Here is a 21,212-nt window from a genome sequence, read left to right on the forward strand (position 1 = left end):
AGCCAATCAGCGTTGAGTTGGTCCGCTCGTCATCGCCGTTCTGCCGGCGCTGAATCAAACTGCCGCCGGTCACCCGGAAGGAGCTGACAGCGGCTTCATTCAGGCCGTTGTGGGACTACGGATACTATTATGAACCCAGACACGGTGGAGTTTGATGTTACGACGTTTTTGTGACTTCCACAACAAGTACAAAGCAGATCTGTAGTCATCTATAGTCTATAACGGAAAATATCGCTCTTTTCAAAGAGAGAAACGGCGGAGATAAGCCACGCCCCCTTTGTGGTGCTGCGATTAGCCTTGCTGCTTTTGGTGTGAACACACTTTTTCTTGACGTGTGTCGGAAAAAAATGTCAACGCACATGGAGAATTTTTTTTTTTGAGGCGTTCGCTGTGAACGCACCATTAGCTATACAAACATGAATGCCTAGTGAATTTTAACATATCAGGTGATGTGTATTTGTGTATTGCCCCTCATTGTGGCTTTAGCAGATAAAAACCCTTTATTAAACTGTGCATTATTATAAGGCAACTACTTTTCCTGAGGCAAAATGGGCCAAAAAAAGAGATTTAACTGACTAAAAATTTAAAAAAAATGTAGTCTTTCAGAGAAATGCAGCACTCTTGAAATTGTTAAAATATTGGGGTGTAATCACAGAACCAGTGATCGTATTCTTTACTGCATCCTACCTGGAGAGCCCAGAAGCACGAGGGGTTCAGTGCTCAGAGACATGACCACAGTAAAGAAGGCTGAAATCTTCTGCACACTAACAATCTCCCAATCATTGTGCACACAGATATACTCCTAAGAAAGTAAAAAACTCACTTTTACTATCTTAAATATTCAGATTTGAGGTTTATTAACAATTTAGATTGACTAAAAACACTACAGTTGTTCAATAATACAATAAATCATCAAAAAAACTACTTTAGCAAATTTCTTTTTTTTTGTCCCCTTGTTTTTGTAGAAAAATCACAGTAGCTTAATAAACCGATACGGTGTCAATATTTGAATGTGCCCTGGGCCACTTTGTCCTTGAAAAGTTGGTCCTCGAGGTCAAAAAGGTTAAGAATCCCTGCTCTATGCGAACATGGTTTCAGGAAATGTACGACTCTGGAAGTCAAAGTCTTTTGGCTTCATGTGCCACTGGGAAACTTTCATATGAATTGAACAAAGAATAAATGAATACTTTGGTCACAAAAGCAGATTAAACAGTTGCTGGTTCCTTGTTGGTTGACACGTCGTTGTTGGGCAGCAAGTTGGCCAACTGCTGCTTCTTCAGTGCAGCATTCTCCATCAATCTGAACACACATACAGAATACATGATGTACAGAGCAGCAACGACTAACTGATCTACAGAAATGACTTGAAACTATTTTGTTGTCGTTCATTTTTTTAGTCCAAAAAAACAGGAGATGAAGTCACCTTACAATAAGCCTTTCTCACCATTTTATCACTTACAAGGGAAGATGATGAAAGTTGCAGCCCTGATCTTATGTACACATCATCGAGAAGAACATGAAAGTATCTTCGACATAATATGAGAGACACTGCAGAATGTCTGTAACAGCCTCATTATTTCAGCAGTGCATACTCACCATTCGGGGAACTCGATGTCATCGATGGTCTCGGGCAGCGGCACACCTCTGGTCTCGGGAAGCAGCAGCACCAAACCACCGGCCACGAAAGCCAGACACCCTGCACAACACATCAATATCAGTGGCACATTCTATTGTTTGACCGACTGACACCGACAGTATCAGAAAGTTTATTAAAAGTGATGAGATACCTAAATGCATTGCGTTAAAATACCATCATTTTCATCCATTGTAGCTGTCTTTGGAAAAATATCTTTTCTCGCTCTATAATAATATCAAACCCACCAAAGATGATGAGTGGCAGCTCCAGCCAGATGACGGCGAGTCTGTAGAGCAAGAAGGGAGCTACGATGCCGCCAACGTCACACAGAGTGGAACAGACTGACACGCCGAGATTCCTACGGGCAAAAGAACAAACAACACATATTTACTTCCCTGATCACTGCTGTGAGGTGACTCTTCCAGCACTGAAGAGATGCCTTTTACTTTTTGGGTGTTTTGTTGAACGAGCTAAACGACGCTTGCTAAGCAGCCCCATGAGGCCGTAAAGCTCATTACACACAAGAACGCAACACATGTTGATGGTGGAAAAATGGAGAGCAGCAGGGGTGTCCTGTGTCTTTGTGAGCAAACAAACGATGATGATAATTACACATTTTGTCCAGCAAGATCATTTTCACAAAAAAACACAAAGTTCCTGATTTTTTTAAGTGTGAATGCAAACATTAGGCTATGAACTACACCACGGTCACATGACTCCATGTCGCCACTTGTTGGCAATCACTTTTTTTAGAGTAGGATATTTACCAGCTAAAGCTAAACACTGTTTGCTGTTGGCAGTACAAGCCACCATTGCTAAACAGAGAAAACTGATATTGAAAGGGCAAAAGGAAGCATATTTGTAATCCTGAAAAGTGATTTCCTGAAAGCAGCTGCTGGATTGAGCAGAGTGGTCTGGTTGTGGTAGTCTAAACTAGGCCTTGTTAGATATTTACTTGGCATTTTAATCCAAAGTAACTCACTAGATTGAACGTGCTAAATGACATTCTGCAAATTGCAAGTTCACCCCTCCTGAGCAAACGTCCGAGAGCGTGTACATTGTGTACATTGTGTACATTTTACCTGACAAAGGTTGGGTAGAGCTCGGTGTTAACAAACACCACCATCTCAAAGGCCATGGTGATGCCCAGCCGACCGATGCAGGCCACCACCGTCTTGAACCAGAACATGTCTGCAGGGACAGAGAGGAATGTAAATCCTCTGAACGTCTCGTTCCCCAACTGCACCTGTCACCCCGAGTCTCACTGTCAGGGATGAGGGCGGTGACGAAGCAGGCGGCTCCTGCTACGATGTTGGCAGAGGCGAAGGGAATGCGCCTGCCGATGCGCTCGATGGTGAAGAGGATGAGGAAGGCAGCAGGGAACTCCACCAGGCCGGAGATGAGGAAGTCAATGTAGACGTTTCCTCCCGCGATCCCCACCCGCATGATGAGCCCTTGATAAACCACAGCGGTGGTGAACCTGTAAGAGATACAGGCCAGAAGATTCAAAGTCTGTTACACATTTTAGGCTAAACACATTTGTGATTTCGGATAAGTCTCACCAGTTGAACATGAGGATGAAAGTATGTTTTCTCATGTTTGGAGTTCTGACCAGGTCCAGCAGAGAGGCAGAGGAGGAGTCCCCCTCCACGTCAGTCAGCGTCTGAAACAAGTGATCGTGATGTAGTTATGACATCAAGTTAGTACATACTAAGATTTGTACGAGTATTCATTATTTCCTTTCTGGGGAATCGAGAGGTATCAATTTACCACAGGGGTCTTGATTTTCCTCTTGTTCTCCTTCGCTATAGCTTCAGTGATCTCCAGAGCTTTTGAAGACTTGTTCTGAGAGATGAGCCACCTCGGAGACTCTGGGATGAACCTGAGACACAAAACATTTGACGGATACAAAAATCACCAACAAACCGTTCTCAGTCTAAAGTGTTTGACACCGGGGACACTGTGGCTGGCAGACACAAAATTTATTTGATTGTAAATACAAAAACTAAAGCATTTGCACTTACTTTATGACTTTAATTTGATATACATATATATAGGCATTAAAGTATGTAAGGGACATGACTATGACTGCAACAAAATCTGTTGGCAGGATGATTTGATTCTGGAAGGAAAGTGAGCTTTCTCACCAGTAGTAAGACAGGAAGAGGATGTAGGGGACGCTGATGATGAGCTGCTGCCAGCGCCAGTTGGGGATGAAGTAGGCCATCAGAGGGAGGAGGAGGACCCCGACACTGAAGAACATCTGGTACAAAATGCCCACCGTCCGTCTGTACTCCACTCCAACTATCTCTGTGACTGACAAAAAGAAAGGAACCATGTTAAAGCTGAACTCATATCACTGAAACAAAACCTGCATAGAGAAATTAGGGATTTTCTAACCTGCAAAAGTCAAAAAATAACCTCACATTATAAATTTCTCTTTAATATGTCACACATGAACAGACTTGAGCCTGGTTATAGTATGGCTATGTTTAGGGAACCACTGTAGCAGATATGACTTGACACGGAAAGTCATAATTACGCAGCACATATGAAGTCATCCAGCCTCCTTTGGTTCCGAAGCCAAAGATGGCCCTCAGTACCAGGATGGAGACGTAGTTTGGAGCGAAAGCCAGAACAATCCCTGCGATCACAGTCACTATGTTTGAGATCAGGAAACTGATCTTCCTGCCAAACCTGCAGAGAGAAAAGACAAGGCAATGAGTCCTTTAAAAGAATACGAGACGTTTGACACAGACTGAGCACATGAGTGGAGTCTCTGCTAATGCCAAAGAGGATTGACAGGAAGCAAAGATATTTATGGGAAAAGTGGTGTTTAACATAATGGTAGCATGTGTTAGACGAAGTCAATCATCTCATTTACAGTAAGTTAGCCCTACTTATGAGACAATTACAGCTTTAAAAAAATACCGAAAGCACCAACTCTAACAAGTCTGTAGGTATGAATCTTGTCCAACCTGACTGTCAACTCTGCAAAATACAGCGACAGTTAACTACTGATTAACTTGTAATTCTGGCCAATTTGAAAGACGATATTGGTGGATATGAACATAATTTAATGCCTTACCTGTCAGCTACGAAGCCAAAAGCGAAGCTGCCAAAAAGGAAACCCAAATTGAGAGCGGACTGGTTCATGTCCACAAACCATCCATCTGAACAGACCAGGTTAAACTGGGACCAAAGAGAAGATGGTTACAAGTACTGTAAAATTCGCATTATAAGCCAGAATTTAATAAAAAATTTAAAACTTTGATCCGCCGGCTTGAATATTAGTGCGGCTGATTTGTGGATTTTTCCCTTTCTAAATTCAAAAACAATTCCAGAGACATACAAAATTCACGTGAAATATTCCCTAATACCCTTCACGGGTGTTCTCACTGTAAAACAGGGTCCTCTTAGCAGCAGCAAAACTCCTTTGCTGTCTCGTCAACCCATTAGGCTCTTCGGCAGCACCACGCTCACCCGAGAAGGTGCGATGGAAAACAGGTCTGAGGGCGAAGGAACCCCTGCCTCTCTCACCGTCTCCGCAGCGCCAGCAGCGCTTTCGAGCAACGCTTTCGAGCAGCGTGACCTAGCCTCTCCCACCACCTCCACAGCGCGCTCCAGCAGTGCAAGCTAGCAAGATGATGGGAGAGTGCTCGCTGCTAGCTCGCTGCTAGCTCGCTGCTAGCTCGCTGCTAGCTCGCTGCTAGCTCGCTGCTAGCTTGGGTGAGCGTGGTGGCATCGTTGGTGGTTGCAGGCGGACAACCAAGTTGGATGGCGGGGTGAGCGCCGCCGCCGGGTGGGGAGGACAGCAGCGAGTTTGGCTGCTAACTTGAGAACTCAAAAAACTGTTTGAGCTCATGTAAGCAACACTGAATATTCAGCACAAAAAAAGTGTTAGCAGCTAGCTCCCCGACAACCACCGGTAGCGGGACCAGCCCCGGCTCGACGCTCCACTTGGACAGCGGGACGCGGGCCGTAGCCGCAGCGGTAGCAGCGGCAATAGTGCTTTATACATTTTAAATTTAGTAAATGCGGCTTATAAAAGGGTGCGCCTTATAACCCGCATTTTGCAGTATTTGTACAAGATGTCTTTGTGTCTGTACAATTAATATTTAAGGATTTACTTTGCAATTCACAGGATTCCTAAACTGTGATTTGATTTGCATTTTGTGCGCAATTTTGTTATTCATGGTGTTGTTTCATGCCTTTCTTTGGTGATTGTAATCAACACAAATGGATTCAATTTCTCATCTCACCTCTGTGACAAAGGACTTCCTGCCTTCGTACTGATACTCCCAGCCATTCTTAAAACATAAAAACAATACATTGCATTTACCACAGATGGCAAATTAATCAAACCTAGTGCTGCTTTGTTGCAAAAACTTAACTCAACTCCCTTGTGCTGCTAATCTCAAGAAGAGATTTGCTGACCTTGGGAGGGCAGCAAAGTACTGACTTTTACACATTAAAGCAACACTTTTACACATTAAAGCGATACATACATTTGAACAGAAACTAAAACAAGGAGTAGAAATACTTTTTAAAGAAACAAAACCCAAACCTCTTCACTGTACGGTAAATATGAAGCTGAGGCCTTAGCTTAGCTTAGCTTAGCTTAGACACACAGGAAACTGGTTCTGTCCAATGATTACAAACTCCACCATCTACTGCTGATTGTTGAAATTCCTTCGATGATTAAAAATAAATAAATAAATAACTAGAGTGAAATTAACCCTTAGGCCATGACCAGAAACCAATATTGGCTATTTTGGCAATTTCTGCCTGTTTTACAAATGTACATGTAGCATACTATTTTAATATATATATTTAACATTTTATTTTAAGAGTTCATAATACTATTACATTAATTTAAATCAAATTATTAAAAGGAGCTGTATTTAGCATTCGGAGTAAAACAAAGCGACAAACAAGTATTTGTTATGTACAGATATAGAGGTGTGTCCACCTGAGCAGACAATTGTGTTTTTCTGGTTTAGAAACAGAGATTGACTACGACAAATTTACTACACTTTAGCCCATGACTTTATGTTTCTGTATATAGCCAACAATCGAAAAAGTTGTTTTCAATCTCCTAATGTTAATCAGTAAGCTATGATCATGCTCACCATTATAATTGAAAAAAGGCTACTAATTGTGATGTCATCTCATCAAACCATCCACTAATACGCATAAAAACTGTCTATTATTGCTGCTGCAGATCCAAATAACCCAACAGATTCACATCCATCTCCGGGATCTCACCTTGCACGCAGTAACTGGGACCTCACTAAGGTCCAGTTCCTGTGTATCGCAGGTGAGCGCCGTGGCGTTCCAGTCCACCTCGTACTGCTCACAGCTGCTCGGCACCCCGGAGCTGTTGACCAGAGGCACCGTCAGCCTGCGACTCTCCGCCAGGCTCCAGCCGCACGCCTGCCTCCTCTCCACCACCGCAGGGTCCCGGCACCAGTGATCCGGGGTGAAACCCTGGAAGACGGTGCCAACGTAGACTCCCGCTAAAGGCAACGACAACAGACACAGCAGGGCGAAGACGCGCCGCTGACAGCGTCCAAAGGGTCCGGTCTCCTCCAGCAAGTCATCAAAGGTCGTCATTGCTGCAGCAACGCACTGTCTCGGAGCTAAAGATACCAGGTCTTTTCAGTTTAGCACACACTGGAACAGTGAGAAATGGCAAAAAAAGTCTAGTACAGTTTGACAGACTTTACACCCCTCCTCCACTCAATCTGCAGCTGAAGTCCAAAAATGCCTGAGAATAACAGAGGACTTGCGCAACCATTGATGGAACCTCAACTGGGCAAAAGCCAAAGCAAACACTTTTCAGATGTGCCACCAGAGTTACTTCACTGTATGCACAATGGCGGTGTTATAGGTTACAGGCGGTGTTCAAAGTCACATACTAGCGTACCGCCTACTACATACTCAATCTGTGTGTGCAGCACACTGCCTTCCGCATTAGCGATTAGGTATGCCATTGCCAGCTGGGCTCGGCTCCATGGGACCCGAGGTACGGTTTTCTTCGGGGGCCCCTAGAGTGATGAGAAGTTCGGTTTCGCTACAATCCACAAGCTCTCTTGGCTTCTTTCTTTTTGCCCTATAAACAACTTACATGCAACATTCTCGGAAGAGAGACAAATATTGGTGATGACCGGGCCTATTGTGAATCAGAGCCATCGCTCTGCTGCTCGGCTCAGTGCTACTGAGTGAGCTCGCTGAAAGAGTCCGCTCAGCAGTTCTCACTCCTTTCCTCGGCATGAGCCTATGAACAAATATTGTCCAGTAATAATATGACATGAACTCAAACAAATATTACAACAAACACTATCTTACTTGTACTGTATCCTTAAAAGGTATCCTCTTTGACACACACACAAAGTCTTGAATAAATAATCCGAAGGGAAAATCCAAAAGGTAAAGATTTGATCTGAACTACAATAAATCTGTGTAGAATCAGACCAGAATTTGGCTTGAAAGGCTTCTTTATTATTTTTTTATTTAGGCCTACCGACCTACCTGTGACCTACATCTTACCTTATGTGTGTGTCTTTGAGACAGACAGACAGATCAATAGACGGAAATAAAGGATTTTTTCAGCTGCATGTTCACAACAGAGTAAACTCAAGTTAAGTTAATTTACTTTATTTGCATCAGGGATCATGTACAAAACACATTAATCTCAAGAAGAGATTGCTTTCTGCAAGATTAAACTATTAGCTCATTTCCATCTGCAATCCCTGGGCATATGAAATTTAACCACACAACACAAAGTAAAGCGTACTGTTTCATCTTCGCCACTATAGAGTGACACACACACACACACACACACACACACACACACACACACACACACACACACACACACACACACACACACACACACACACACACACACACACACACACACACACACACACACTTAAAAGCAACTTCGACGTAGCACACAAACCAGGATGTTACAATTTCCTGGTTTGCCCGAGGGCTGGGGGCGGGGTTAAAGGAAACGCTAGTGCGCTTGCTCTATGCGAACATGGTTCCAGGAAATGTACGACTCTGGAAGCCCAAGTTTTTGGGCTTCATGTGCCACTGGGAAACTTTCATAGGAATTGAACACAGAATAAATAAATACTTTGGTCACAGAAGCAGATTAAACAGTTGCTGGTTCTTTGTTGGTTGACACGTCGTTGTTGGGCAGCAAACTGGCCAACTGCTGCTTCTTCAGTGCAGCCTTCTCCATCACTCTGAGCACACATACAGAATACATGATGTACAGAGCAGCAACGACTAACTCATCTACAGAAATGACTTGAAACTATTTTGTTGTCGTTCATTTCCTTGGTCCAAAAAAGCAGGAGATGAAGTCACCTTGGGCGGTGGGAAATTACAATAAGCCTGTCTGAACGTCTGTAACAGCCTCATTATTTCAGCAGTGCATACTCACCGTTCTGGGAACTCGATGTCATCGATGGTCTCGGGCAGCGGCACACCTCTGGTCTCGGGAAGCAGCAGCACCAAACCACCGGCCACGAAAGCCAGACACCCTGCACAACACATCAATATCAGTCGGTCGAACAATAGAGTGTGCCACTGACACCGACAGTATCGGAAAGTTTAATAATATCTTTTCTCGCTCTATAAGAATATCAAACCCACCAAAGATGATGAGTGGCAGCTCCAGCCAGATGACGGCGAGTCTGTAGAGCAAGAAGGGAGCTACGATGCCGCCAACGTCACACAGAGTGGAACAGACTGACACGCCGAGATTCCTACGGGCAAAAGAACAAACAACACATATTTACTTCCCTGATCACTGCTGTGAGGTGACTCTTCCAGCACTGAAGAGATGCCTTTTACTTTTTGTGTGTTTTGTTGAACGAGCTAAACGACGCTTGCTAAGCAGCCCCATGAGGCCGTAAAAGCTCATTACACACAAGAACACAAAACACGTTGATGGTGGAAAAATGAAAGCTTTCATATAGAGAGCAGCAGGGGTGTCCTGTATCTTTGTGAGCAAACAAACGATGATGATAATTACACATTTTGTCCAGCAAGATCATTTTCACAAATAAACACAAAGTTCCTGAATTTTTCAAGTGTGAATGCAAACATTAGGCTATGAACTACACCACGGTCACAGGACTTCATGTCGCCACTTGTTGGCAATCACTTTTTTAGAGTAGGATAGTTACCAGCAACTAATATTGAAAGGGCAAAAAGAAGCATATTTGTAATCCTGAAAAGTGATTTTCTTTATGCAGCTGCTGGATTGAGCAGAGTGGTCTGGTTGTGGTAGTCTAAACTAGGCCTTGTTGGATATTTACTTGGCATTTTAATCCAAAGTAACTCACTAGATTGAACGTGCTAAATGACATTCTGCAAATTGCAAGTTCACCCCTCCTGAGCAAACGTCCGAGAGCGTGTACATTGTGTACATTGTGTACAATTTACCTGACAAAGGTTGGGTAGAGCTCGGTGTTAACAAACACCACCATCTCAAAGGCCATGGTGATGCCCAGCCGACCGATGCAGGCCACCACCGTCTTGAACCAGAACATGTCTGCAGGGACAGAGAGGAATGTAAATCCTCTGAACGTCTGATTCCCCATCTGCACCTGTCACCCCGAGTCTCACTGTCAGGGATGAGGGCGGTGACGAAGCAGGCGGCTCCTGCTACGATGTTGGCAGAGGCGAAGGGAATGCGCCTGCCGATGCGCTCGATGGTGAAGAGGATGAGGAAGGCAGCAGGGAACTCCACCAGGCCGGAGATGAGGAAGTCAATGTAGACGTTTCCTCCCGCGATCCCCACCCGCATGATGAGCCCTTGATAAACCACAGCGGTGGTGAACCTGTAAGAGATACAGGCCAGAAGATTCAAAGTCTGTTACACATTTTAGGCTAAACACATTTGTGATTTCGGATAAGTCTCACCAGTTGAACATGAGGATGAAAGTATGTTTTCTCATGTTTGGAGTTCTGACCAGGTCCAGCAGAGAGGCAGAGGAGGAGTCCCCCTCCACGTCAGTCAGCGTCTGAAACAAGTGATCGTGATGTAGTTATGACATCAAGTTAGTACATACTAAGATTTGTACGAGTATTCATTATTTCCTTTCTGGGGAATCGAGAGGTATCAATTTACCACAGGGGTCTTGATTTTCCTCTTGTTCTCGTTCGCTATAGCTTCAGTGATCTCCAGAGCTTTTGAAGACTTGTTCTGAGAGATGAGCCACCTCGGAGACTCTGGGATGAACCTGAGACACAAAACATTTGACGGATACAAAAATCACCAACAAACCGTTCTCAGTCTAAAGTGTTTGACACCGGGGACACTGTGGCTGGCAGACACAAAATTTATTTGATTGTAAATACAAAAACTAAAGCATTTGCACTTACTTTATGACTTTAATTTGATATACATATATATAGGCATTAAAGTATGTGAGGGACATGACTATGACTGCAACCAAATCTGTTGGCAGGATGATTTGATTCTGGAAGGAAAGTGAGCTTTCTCACCAGTAGTAAGACAGGAAGAGGATGTAGGGGACGCTGATGATGAGCTGCTGCCAGCGCCAGTTGGGGATGAAGTAGGCCATCAGAGGGAGGAGGAGGACCCCGACACTGAAGAACATCTGGTACAAAATGCCCACCGTCCGTCTGTACTCCACTCCAACTATCTCTGTGACTGACAAAAAGAAAGGAACCATGTTAAAGCTGAACTCATATCACTGAAACAAAACCTGCATAGAGAAATTAGGGATTTTCTAACCTGCAAAAGTCAAAAAATAACCTCACATTATAAATTTCTCTTTTATATGTCACACATGAACAGACTTAAGCCTGGTTATAGTATGGCTATGTTTAGGCAACCACTGTAGCAGATATGACTTGACACGGAAAGTCATAATTACGCAGCACATATGAAGTCATCCAGCCTCCTTTGGTTCCGAAGCCAAAGATGGCCCTCAGTACCAGGATGGAGACGTAGTTTGGAGCGAAAGCCAGAACAATCCCTGCGATCGCATTCAGAATGTTTGAGATCAGGAAACTGATCTTCCTGCCAAACCTGCAGAGAGAAAAGACAAGGCAATGAGTCCTTTAAAAAACTAGAGACATTTGACACAGACTGAGCACATGAGTGGAGTCTCTGCTAATGCCAAAGAGGATTGACAGGAAGCAAAGATATTTATGGGAAAAGTGGTGTTTAAAATAATGGTAGCATGTGTTAGACGAAGTCAATCATCTCATTTACAGTAAGTTAGCCCTACTTATGAGACAATTACAGCTTTAAAAAAATACCGAAAGCACCAACTCTAACAAGTCTGTAGGTATGAATCTTGTCCAACCTGACTGTCAACTCTGCAAAATACAGCGACAGTTAACTACTGATTAACTTGTAATTCTGGCCAATTTGAAAGACGATATAGGTGGATATGAACATAATTCAATGCCTTACCTGTCAGCAACGAAACCAAAAGCGAAGCTGCCAAAAAGGAAACCCAAATTGAGAGCGGACTGGTTCATGTCCACAAACCATCCATCTGAACAGACCAGGTTAAACTGGGACCAAAGAGAAGATGGTTACAAGTACTGTAAAATTCGCATTATAAGCCAGAATTTAATAAAAAATTTAAAACTTTGATCCGCCGGCTTGAATATTAGTGCGGCTGATTTGTGGATTTTTCCCTTTCTAAATTCAAAAACAGTTCCAGAGACATACACAATTCACGTGAAATATTCCCTAATACCCTTCACGGGTGTTCTCACTGTAAAACAGGGTCCTCTTAGCAGCAGCAAAACTCCTTTTCTGTCTCGTCAACCCATTAGGCTCTTCGGCAGCACCACGCTCACCCGAGAAGGTGCGATGGAAAACAGGTCTGAGGGCGAAGGAACCCCTGCCTCTCTCACCGTCTCCGCAGCGCCAGCAGCGCTTTCTAGCAGCGCTTTCTAGCAACGCTTTCGAGCAGCGTAACCTAGCCTCTCCCACCACCTCCACAGCGCGCTCCAGCAGTGCAAGCTAGCAAGATGATGGGAGAGTGCTCGCTGCTAGCTCGCTGCTAGCTCGCTGCTAGCTCGCTGCTAGCTCGCTGCTAGCTCGCTGCTAGCTTGGGTGAGCGTGGTGGCATCGTTGGTGGTTGCAGGCGGACAACCAAGTTGGATGGCGGGGTGAGCGCCGCCGCCGGGTGGGGAGGACAGCAGCGAGTTTGGCTGCTAACTTGAGAACTCAAAAAACTGTTTGAGCTCATGTAAGCAACACTGAATATTCAGCACAAAAAAAGTGTTAGCAGCTAGCTCCCCGACAACCACCGGTAGCGGGACCAGCCGCAGCTCGACGCTCCACTTGGACAGCGGGACGCGGGCCGTAGCCGCAGCGGTAGCAGCGGCAATAGCGCTTTATACATTTTAAATTTAGTAAATGCGGCTTATAAAAGGGTGCGCCTTACAACCCGCATTTTGCAGTATTTGTACAAGATGTCTTTGTGTCTGTACAATTAATATTTAAGGATTTACTTTGCAATTCACAGGATTCCTAAACTGTGATTTGATTTGCATTTTGTGCGCAATTTTGTTATTCATGGTGTCGTTTCATGCCTTTCTTTGGTGATTGTAATCAACACAAATGGATTCAATCTCTCATCTCACCTCTGTGACAAAGGACTTCCTGCCTTCGTACTGATACTCCCAGCCATTCTTAAAACATAAAAACAATACATTGCATTTACCACAGATGGCAAATTAATCAAACCTAGTGCTGCTTTGTTGCAAAAACTAAACTCAACTCCCTTGTGCTGCTAATCTCAAGAAGAGATTTGCTGACCTTGGGAGGGCAGCAAAGTACTGACTTTTACACATTAAAGCAACACTTTTACACATTAAAGCAACACTTTTACACATTAAAGCAACACTTTTACACATTAAAGCAATACATACATCTGAACAGAAACTAAAACAAGGAGTAGAAATACTTTTTAAAGAAACAAAACCCCAAACCTCTTCACTGTACGGTAAATATGAAGCTGAGGCCTTAGCTTAGCTTAGACGCACAGACACTGGAAACTGGTTCTGTCCAATGATTACAAACTCCACCGTCTACTGCTGATTGTTGAAATTCCTTCGATGATTAAAAATAAATAAATAAATAACTAGAGTGAAATTAACCCTTAGGCCATGACCAGAAACCAATATTGGCTATTTTGGCAATTTCTGCCTGTTTTACAAATGTACATGTAGCATACTATTTTAATATATATATATTTAACATTTTATTTTAAGAGTTCATAATAGTATTACATTAATTTAAATCAAATTATTAAAAGGAGCTGTATTTAGCATTCGGAGTAAAATAAAGCGACAAACAAATATTTGTTATGTACAGATATAGAGGTGTGTCCACCTGAGCAGACAATTATGTTTTTCTGGTTTAGAAACAGAGATTGACTAGGACAAATTTACTACACTTTAGCCCTTGACTTTATGTTTCTGTATATAGCCAACAATCGAAAAAGTTGTTTTCAATCTCCTAATGTTAATCAGTAAGCTATGATCATGCTCACCATTATAATTGAAAAAAGGCTACTAATTTTGATGTCATCTCATCAAACCATCCACTAATACGCATAAAAACTGTCTATTATTGCTGCTGCAGATCCAAATAACCCAACAGATTCACATCCATCTCCGGGATCTCACCTTGCACGCAGTAACTGGGACCTCACTAAGGTCCAGTTCCTGTGTATCGCAGGTGAGCGCCGTGGCGTTCCAGTCCACCTCGTACTGCTCACAGCTGCTCGGCACCCCGGAGCTGTTGACCAGAGGCACCGTCAGCCTGCGACTCTCCGCCAGGCTCCAGCCGCACGCCTGCCTCCTCTCCACCACCGCATGGTCCCGGCACCAGTGATCCGGGGTGAAACCCTGGAAGACGGTGCCAACGTAGACTCCCGCTAAAGGCAACGACAACAGACACAGCAGGGCGAAGACGCGCCGCTGACAGCGTCCAAAGGGTCCGGTCTCCTCCAGCAAGTCATCAAAGGTCGTCATTGCTGCAGCAACGCACTGTCTCGGAGCTAAAGATACCAGGTCTTTTCAGTTTAGCACACACTGGAACAGTGAGAAATGGCAAAAAAAGTCTGGTACAGTTTGACAGACTTTACACCCCTCCTCCACTCAATCTGCAGCTGAAGTCCAAAAATGCCTGAGAATAACAGAGGACTTGCGCAACCATTGATGGAACCTCAACTGGGCAAAAGCCAAAGCAAACACTTTTCAGATGTGCCACCAGAGTTACTTCACTGTATGCACAATGGCGGTGTTATAGGTTACAGGCGGTGTTCAAAGTCACATACTAGCGTACCGCCTACTACATACTCAATGTGTGTGTGCAGCACACTGCCTTCCGCATTAGCGATTAGGTATGCCATTGCCAGCTGGGCTCGGCTCCATGGGACCCGAGGTACGGTTTTCTTCGGGGGCCCTTAGAGTGATGAGAAGTTCGGTTTCGCTACAATCCACAAGCTCTCTTGGCTTCTTTCTTTTTGCCCTATAAACAACTTACATGCAACATTCTCGGAAGAGAGACAAATATTGGTGATGACCGGGCCTATTGTGAATCAGAGCCATCGCTCTGCTGCTCGGCTCAGTGCTACTGAGTGAGCTCGCTGAAAGAGTCCGCTCAGCAGTTCTCACTCCTTTCCTCGGCATGAGCCTATGAACAAATATTGTCCAGTAATAATATGACATGAACTCAAACAAATATTACAACAAACACTATCTTACTTGTACTGTATCCTTAAAAGGTATCCTCTTTGACACACACACAAAGTCTTGAATAAATAATCCGAAGGGAAAATCCAAAAGGTAAAGATTTGATCTGAACTACAATAAATCTGTGTAGAATCAGACCAGAATTTGGCTTGAAAGGCTTCTTTATTATTTTTTTATTTAGGCCTACCGACCTACCTGTGACCTACGTCTTACCTTATGTGTGTGTCTTTGAGACAGACAGACAGATCAATAGACAGAAATAAAGGATTTTTTCAGCTGCATGTTCACAACAGAGTAAACTCAAGTTAAGTTAATTTACTTTATTTGCATCAGGGATCATGTACAAAACACATTAATCTCAAGAAGAGATTGCTTTCTGCAAGATTAAACTATTAGCTCATTTCCATCTGCAATCCCTGGGCATATGAAATTTAACCACACGACACAAAGTAAAGCGTACTGTTTCATCTTCGCCACTATAGAGCGACACACACACACACACACACACACACACACACACACACACACACACTTAAAAGCAACTTTGACGTAGCACACAAACCAGGATGTTACAATTTCCTGGTTTGCCCGAGGGCTGGGGGCGGGGTTAAAGGAAACGCTAGTGCGCTTGCTCTATGCGAACATGGTTCCAGGAAATGTACGACTCTGGAAGCCCAAGTTTTTGGGCTTCATGTGCCACTGGGAAACTTTCATAGGAATTGAACACAGAATAAATAAATACTTTGGTCACAGAAGCAGATTAAACAGTTGCTGGTTCTTTGTTGGTTGACACGTCGTTGTTGGGCAGCAAACTGGCCAACTGCTGCTTCTTCAGTGCAGCCTTCTCCATCACTCTGAGCACACATACAGAATACATGATGTACAGAGCAGCAGCAACGACTAACTGATCTACAGAAATGACTTGAAACTATTTTGTTGTCGTTCATTTCTTTGGTCCAAAAAAACAGGAGATGAAGTCACCTTGGGCGGTGGGAAATTACAATAAGCCTGTCTGAATGTCTGTAACAGCCTCATTATTTCAGCAGTGCATACTCACCGTTCGGGGAACTCGATGTCATCGATGGTCTCGGGCAGCGGCACACCTCTGGTCTCGGGAAGCAGCAGCACCAAACCACCGGCCACGAAAGCCAGACACCCTGCACAACACATCAATATCAGTCGGTCGAACAATAGAGTGTGCCACTGACACCGACAGTATCGGAAAGTTTAATAATATCTTTTCTCGCTCTATAAGAATATCAAACCCACCAAAGATGATGAGTGGCAGCTCCAGCCAGATGACGGCGAGTCTGTAGAGCAAGAAGGGAGCTACGATGCCGCCAACGTCACACAGAGTGGAACAGACTGACACGCCGAGATTCCTACGGGCAAAAGAACAAACAACACATATTTACTTTCCTGATCACTGCTGTGAGGTGACTCTTCCAGCACTGAAGAGATGCCTTTTACTTTTTGTGTGTTTTGTTGAACGAGCTAAACGACGCTTGCTAAGCAGCCCCATGAGGCCGTAAAGCTCATTACACACAAGAACACAAAACACGTTGATGGTGGAAAAATGAAAGCTTTCATATAGAGAGCAGCAGGGGTGTCCTGTGTCTTTGTGAGCAAACAAACGATGATGATAATTATACATTTTGTCCAGCAAGATCATTTTCACAAATAAACACAAAGTTCCTGATTTTTTCAAGTGTGAATGCAAACATTAGGCTATGAACTACACCACGGTCACATGACTTCATGTCGCCACTTGTTGGCAATCACTTTTTTTAGAGTAGGATATTTACCAGCAACTAATATTGAAAGGGCAAAAAGAAGCATATTTGTAATCCTGAAAAGTGATTTTCTGAATGCAGCTGCTGGATTGAGCAGAGTGGTCTGGTTGTGGTAGTCTAAACTAGGCCTTGTTGGATATTTACTTGGCCTTTTAATCCAAAGTAACTCACTAGATTGAACGTGCTAAATGACATTCTGCAAAATGCAAGTTCACCCCTCCTGAGCAAACGTCCGAGAGCGTGTACATTGTGTACATTGTGTACATTTTACCTGACAAAGGTTGGGTAGAGCTCGGTGTTAACAAACACCACCATCTCAAAGGCCATGGTGATGCCCAGCCGACCGATGCAGGCCACCACCGTCTTGAACCAGAACATGTCTGCAGGGACAGAGAGGAATGTAAATCCTCTGAACGTCTGATTCCCCATCTGCACCTGTCACCCCGAGTCTCACTGTCAGGGATGAGGGCGGTGACGAAGCAGGCGGCTCCTGCTACGATGTTGGCAGAGGCGAAGGGAATGCGCCTGCCGATGCGCTCGATGGTGAAGAGGATGAGGAAGGCAGCAGGGAACTCCACCAGGCCGGAGATGAGGAAGTCAATGTAGACGTTTCCTCCCAGAATGCCCAGCCTCATGATCAAACCCTGGTAGACCACAGCACTGGTGAACCTGGAGGAGACATCAGTTCCTGATCAATGTTATTTTAGATGAGCAGTCTGTTTAATGGAGGTTTTTAATTTAAGCATTACAAAGACCCGTGTTTGAAAAAAAGAAGAAAAACAACTTTAAACAACGGTGAACTCCATTGAACTTTCAAACATACTCACCAGTTCAAGCTGAGAATTAAAGTGTGTTTTCTCATATTTGGAGTTCTGATCAGGTCCATGAAGGAGGCAACGCAGGACTCAGAGTTATCATCCGACAGATTCTGCAGGAACAATATTAAATGATGAAATATTCATGCTGCTAAAATGAAAGATCTACTGTGTCCCTCTTTTTGTAATATTACATTTGAAATATTTCACAATACGTATAGCTTCGACTCTGCTCAGAAGGACTGTAGAACCGAAAATGCTTTTGCGTTTCACAGTATTCAGATACAGATCTTTTTCAGATATGTCATTGATTTTCATTTTTCCAAATAGTTCACAGATTTACAATGCAATAAATGCAAAATGTAAAATTGCATTCCAAAGATTTTCAGGCAAAGTGTGTTGGTTCTGGCGACATCTACAGGTGAGGGTGCAAACTACAACCAGCGGCAGCGAATGCAAAAACATCTACTGAACAAGAACCCAAAACAAACACTGGATACACAACGAACTTGTCCTGCATCCATTGAGTCATATGACTAAACCTATTAAAGGAAGCAGTGCTAATGCGTAGAATACACTTATAGCAGCAGAAACAAAGTGTTTCTCATTCGAAACTTCATCTGGACAGATTGATGCATTTAAACTTTCTGGAACTGCTTCAGTGAAGTGAACACAGTCCCATGAAGCGTTTTGTCTCAAACCAGCAGCTACCTCGATGTTCTCGGACAGGCTCATCTTGTTCTCTTTGGCCATGGTCTTAGTGATCTCGATAGCTTTGGACTTTTTGTTTTGAGAGAGAAGCCATCTTGGAGATTCCGGGACGAACCTGCAAATACAAACACTTTCTTCATTTGACCTTTAAAAAAAGATGCTGTTTGTTTTTCCTTGTCAAAATCTTCAAAACCTAAAAAAAAAGGGTCCAAGACTCTACTTCCTGTTTAAGGCACACAATTAAAGCAGAGCTCGTGTCTCTCACCAGTAGTAGGACAGGAAGAGGATGTAGGGGACGGTGATGACGACCTGCAGCCAGCGCCAGTCGGTGATGAAGTAGGCCAGCAGAGGGAGGAGGAGGATGCCGACACTGAAGAACATCTGGTAAATGACTCCCACTGTGCGTCTGTACTCCACTCCCACGATCTCTGTGACTGAGACACAAGAGGTGAAACGCGTTCACATACCGAGTAACGCCACAGATGTGCTTGTAGTTTCTTGAACCCTGTTGACTCCCAAACCGCAGCTGTGAGGTTAAATGTTGCTCTTACTCAGCACGTAGCCGACCATCCATCCCCCTTTCACTCCGAACCCGTAGAGCGTTCTGAACACCAGTAAAGTCACGTAGTTCGGAGCCACGGCCACCAGGATTCCTGCGATCCCGTTCAGCAGGTTGGACATCAGGAAGCTAATTTTTCGGCCGAACCTGAAGGCAGAGACGCAAACGGGGCATCGGTTTAAAAGGATATAGATCTTGTGGCAGCAATGTCTCAGTGGCACCACGAACACAACGGTAAAAGAAGTGCAGCATCTTCTGTCTGGGGGGTTTCTCATTTCGTCCATTTAAAAACCCTGGGAGACGGAGGACGGACGCACGCGTGTCGTAATGCATCTGACCGACTGGGCCGTCACATCTTCGTCGAACCGGATTCAAGCGAATCGCAGCCTTACCTGTCGGCCAGGTAGCCAGTTGCGATGCTCCCAATCAGGAAGCCCACGTTGAGAGTGGCCTGGTACATGTCCACCAGCCATCCGTCAGAGCACACCAGGTCAAACTGGGACGACACAGACAGACCAGGTCAACCCTAACATTCATTCCTCTCGTCATATATTCAATGAAACTCTCTGAAACGTACGTAAAAGTGGGAAAGCTAGAAATTGCGTGCATGTTCGGGCTTTTTTTTTTTTTTTTTGTAAATTTGCTGTTTCTGTATTGCACAAATGAGATCAAACATGGAGGCTCAGAGGTGTTTTTCTTCACTCTAGACTGAGGCAGGCTTGACGTTTGGCCCTTCATCCGCTATTCATGCAAAGCTGAAATAATCATCTCCTGGCTCTTGCCTGTTACTCAATGCATACGCATGAGAGTGGCATCAATCTACTCATTTAACTCTCGCAATTAAAGAAAATAGGCCTATTGTATTGACTGAAGTTGCAAAAGCTGCACAGATTTCTCTTTTTTTGGTACTTAAAGGCAAGAAAAAAAGCCAGTATTGTTTATTTGCTCACTTACCTCTGTTACAAAGGATTGCCTGCCCTTATAGTCATACTCCCAGCCACTTTTGCAGGCACTTGTGGGAGTTTTGCTGAGGTCCAGTTCCTGTGTATCGCAGGTGAGCGCCGTGGCGTTCCAGTCCACCTCGTACTGCTCACAGCTGCTCGGCACCCCGGAGCTGTTGACCAGAGGCACCGTCAGCCCGCGACTCTCCGCCAGGCTCCAGCCGCACGCCTGCCTCCTCTCCACCACCGCAGGGTCCCGGCACCAGTGATCCGGGGTGAAACCCTGGAAGACGATGCCGACGTACACCCCGGCCCAGGGCATGGACACCATGCACAGCAGGGCGAAGATACGCTTCTGACAGCGGCCGAACTTCCCAGCTTCTTCCAAGATGTCGTCAAAGTTGGTCATGGCTGCAGAGGTGTTTTCTTGGTTTCTCTAAGAACTGACGGAACAACTCTGACTAATAACAATCAGCCAGTCAGCGTCAACAGTCTTGACGGAGTGAACGCTGAGCCTCCCGCTGCAGAGTGACCACATGTCGGTCCTTTGGATCTTAAAACAAGGAGAAGGAGCAAAGGTCCACAAACGAACGTATTTTCAGACGTCAGACCACGTCAGGCCAGGTGTGTAAGCGGCCCGACACACAGATTCATTAACATGGACCTGCGTGTGCAGCCTGTCAAGACACAGTTATGTCATTAATCAGTCAACGTATACAGCAAATGTTGGATCTGGGAGTTTGTTTCACATCTGGCTTCTGGTCTTTGCAGCTGGGGAGCCGGTGAAAGGATCATGTTCAAGTCCCCATGCAGAGTTGGGTGGGATCTGAGGGGTCGGTGCTCGCAGGATGCATTTTCTGTGAAGGTCAGAGCTGACCTTAAGGCTTGGAGAAAAAAAAAAAGGCTTTTTGCTCGGCAGCGCCATGCCTGTGCAACAGTCTCCCCGACCACGTGAGGGCAACACGGCCACTGGACGCTTAA

At 44.5% G+C, this 21,212-nt stretch overlaps 2 protein-coding genes across 3 annotated transcripts; both read right to left on the reverse strand.

Moving 5' to 3' along the window:
- Positions 1–889: 889 nt before the first annotated feature.
- Positions 890–20,737, reverse strand: LOC137785440 (solute carrier family 22 member 2-like). 2 transcript variants are annotated; one of them, XM_068576677.1, is made up of 11 exons: positions 20,245–20,737; positions 19,683–19,786; positions 19,283–19,437; positions 18,997–19,165; positions 18,732–18,846; positions 18,033–18,133; positions 17,660–17,874; positions 17,477–17,585; positions 16,682–16,794; positions 16,470–16,569; positions 890–1,299 (listed from the first exon to the last, which is right to left on the reverse strand). In XM_068576677.1, the coding sequence occupies exons 1-11, from the start codon at positions 20,638–20,640 to the stop codon at positions 1,206–1,208; spliced, it is 1,671 nt and encodes a 556-aa protein (XP_068432778.1). In that variant the 5' UTR covers positions 20,641–20,737; the 3' UTR covers positions 890–1,205. The 2 variants fall into 2 exon arrangements, with proteins under 2 accessions (XP_068432778.1, XP_068432777.1); XM_068576676.1 differs by lacking the exon at positions 890–1,299 and adding an exon at positions 15,771–16,266.
- Positions 8,455–14,689, reverse strand: LOC137785604 (solute carrier family 22 member 2-like). The gene is made up of 12 exons (XM_068576985.1): positions 14,342–14,689; positions 13,295–13,342; positions 12,108–12,211; positions 11,563–11,717; positions 11,168–11,336; positions 10,791–10,902; positions 10,583–10,683; positions 10,286–10,500; positions 10,103–10,211; positions 9,308–9,420; positions 9,096–9,195; positions 8,455–8,895 (listed from the first exon to the last, which is right to left on the reverse strand). The coding sequence occupies exons 1-12, from the start codon at positions 14,687–14,689 to the stop codon at positions 8,802–8,804; spliced, it is 1,668 nt and encodes a 555-aa protein (XP_068433086.1). The 3' UTR covers positions 8,455–8,801.
- Positions 20,738–21,212: the final 475 nt, after the last annotated feature.

The sequence above is a fragment of the Clinocottus analis genome, unplaced genomic scaffold, assembly GCF_023055335.1.
Source record: "Clinocottus analis isolate CAN_PGR_092001 unplaced genomic scaffold, fCliAna1.0.p SCAF_15, whole genome shotgun sequence".
Classification (NCBI taxonomy): Eukaryota; Metazoa; Chordata; class Actinopteri; order Perciformes; family Cottidae; genus Clinocottus; species Clinocottus analis.